The 2,013-nt window shown below is 47.8% G+C and overlaps 1 gene segment (V, D, J or C); it reads right to left on the reverse strand.

Moving 5' to 3' along the window:
• Window positions 1–931: 931 nt before the first annotated feature.
• LOC105260306 lies at window positions 932–1,674 on the reverse strand. The segment is given in 2 exon segments: window positions 932–1,476; window positions 1,577–1,674. Coding segments are annotated over 2 exon segments (591 nt in total).
• Between the last annotated feature and the right edge of the window lie 339 nt (window positions 1,675–2,013).

Here is a 2,013-nt window from a genome sequence, read left to right on the forward strand (position 1 = left end):
CGCACTCCAAGAAAGTAACTGTCTCACCCGATATGACCCAGGGGATCCTCAAACTGCAGCAGTCCCTATGGGCCTTGGGGCTCCTTCTCCACAGGAGCACTGCTATGCCCACCAGGATCCACCCCAGTGATGGCATGGACTTCTAAATCTTCAGTTTTTGAACTCAACATTTACAGCATGTTGACTTGTCATGATTACCTTTATGTGTCATCTTGACTGCGTCATTGGTGTCCAGATTCACGACTGTTTCTGTGTATGTCTGTGATGAGTTTCCAGGAGAGATTGGCATTTCCATCCATGGTTTCTTTCTGCCTGGGCATCACCCATTCCATCATAGTTCTGGGTAGAATCGGTTGCAGAGGGAGGGAGAATTCCCTCATTTTTACTTCCCATGTGCTTGTTTGAACTGGAACATTGGTCTCCTCCTGCCCTTGTTCTTAGAGTTACATCATCGGCTCTGCAGGTTCTGAGACTAGACACTAGTTCAGAATCAGGCGAGAATTATACCACTGGTTTTCCTGGCTCCCCAACTTGTGACAGTAGATCATGGGACTTCTCAACATATTTTGTCATGGACCAATGTGCTTTGGGTTCTGTTGCTCGAGGGAATCCTGACTAATACATGGAGATGATTTATCTCTTGTTTAGAGGAATTGAATAAAGCTGTAGCTCATTTAAAGTCCTGAGTAGCAAAGTGCCATGAAGGAAGTATCACAGTGTTTGATTGGGACAAGGGCTGGGTGAAGATAATCGGGAGCTCTGGGAGCCTGTGGTCCTGGCTGCACAGGGAGTGCATCTGGGACTCATGTAAATGTTCAGCTATTGTGCCTCAGGAAATCTGTAATTCACTCACGTTGAGGGACAGGAGTAAGCAATGCAAACAACTGTGTCTTTGTGCATGTTACGGTAGTTTTCCTATGAAAACAATGATCTAAGTCACACAGGTAATAGGTAAACACAGAATCCTGTGTCCAGAGAGGCTCCCTGGAGAAACTGCTGTGTGGACAGGAAGCCCCAGACCCTGAGAGGAAACCTGCCTGTAACCTCCATCTGCACCTGCTCCTGGGAACACAAAGGAGAATTGTGCATAGTGTGCGCCCCCTGGTGGTGCTGATCCCCTCCTGCAGGGAGGTTTGTGTCTGGGCTCCCAGCGAGGTCCCCTCACCCTGTCTCTTGCACAGTAATATGTGGCCTTGTCCTCGGCCCGCAGGTTGTTCATCTGCAGATACAGCGTGTTCTTGGAGTTGTCTCTGGAGATGGTGAATCGGCCCTTCACGGAGTCTGCGTAGTATGTGCTACTTCCATCATCATAAATATATGCGAGCCACTGCAGCCCCTTTCCTGGAGCCGGGCGAGCCCAGCTCATTCCATATCTACTGAAGGTGAATCCAGAGGCTACACCGGTGAGTCTCAGGGACCCCCCAGGCTTCACCAGGTCTCCACCAGACTCCACCAGCTGCACGTCACACTGGACACCTGCAGACGCAAGACATCTTGGTCAGGAAACTGTCACACATCTACTGGTCTCACTCATATCCACTCACATACTCTGTGTCTCTCATTCACCATGAATTACCTTTTAAAAGAGCAACCAGGAACACCCAGCCAAGCACAAACTCCATGGTGAGGTGTCTGTTCTGTCCTGATCAGAGAATGGGAACACCTGGGACTCCCGGGGCTGGGGCTCCTCTCCCTGCTGCAGGGTCTGGGATGGGCTGGTTGTATCACCATAGAGAGGACCCCATTTGCATGTGCTCTGACATATATATGAAGCTCCAGTCTTAGATTTGATTCTTTAAAAGTGAACAACAGGGTTAGGGACACACTTGTAGTTTAGTTTGTGTAGATGGTGCTGTGACAATTTGAATAATTGTATTCAGTGAGTACAGGTATATTTGCAGTCCTGTGTGCATTTTTACAGGTCTTTCATCAACATAGATCGTTTTCACTCTACAAGTATTTTACATACTTTTTGAAGTTTAACCCAAAATATTTTATTCTGTGCCATTTTCA

This window comes from Felis catus, chromosome B3 (genome assembly GCF_018350175.1).
Source record: "Felis catus isolate Fca126 chromosome B3, F.catus_Fca126_mat1.0, whole genome shotgun sequence".
NCBI classification, from domain to species: domain Eukaryota; kingdom Metazoa; phylum Chordata; class Mammalia; order Carnivora; family Felidae; genus Felis; species Felis catus.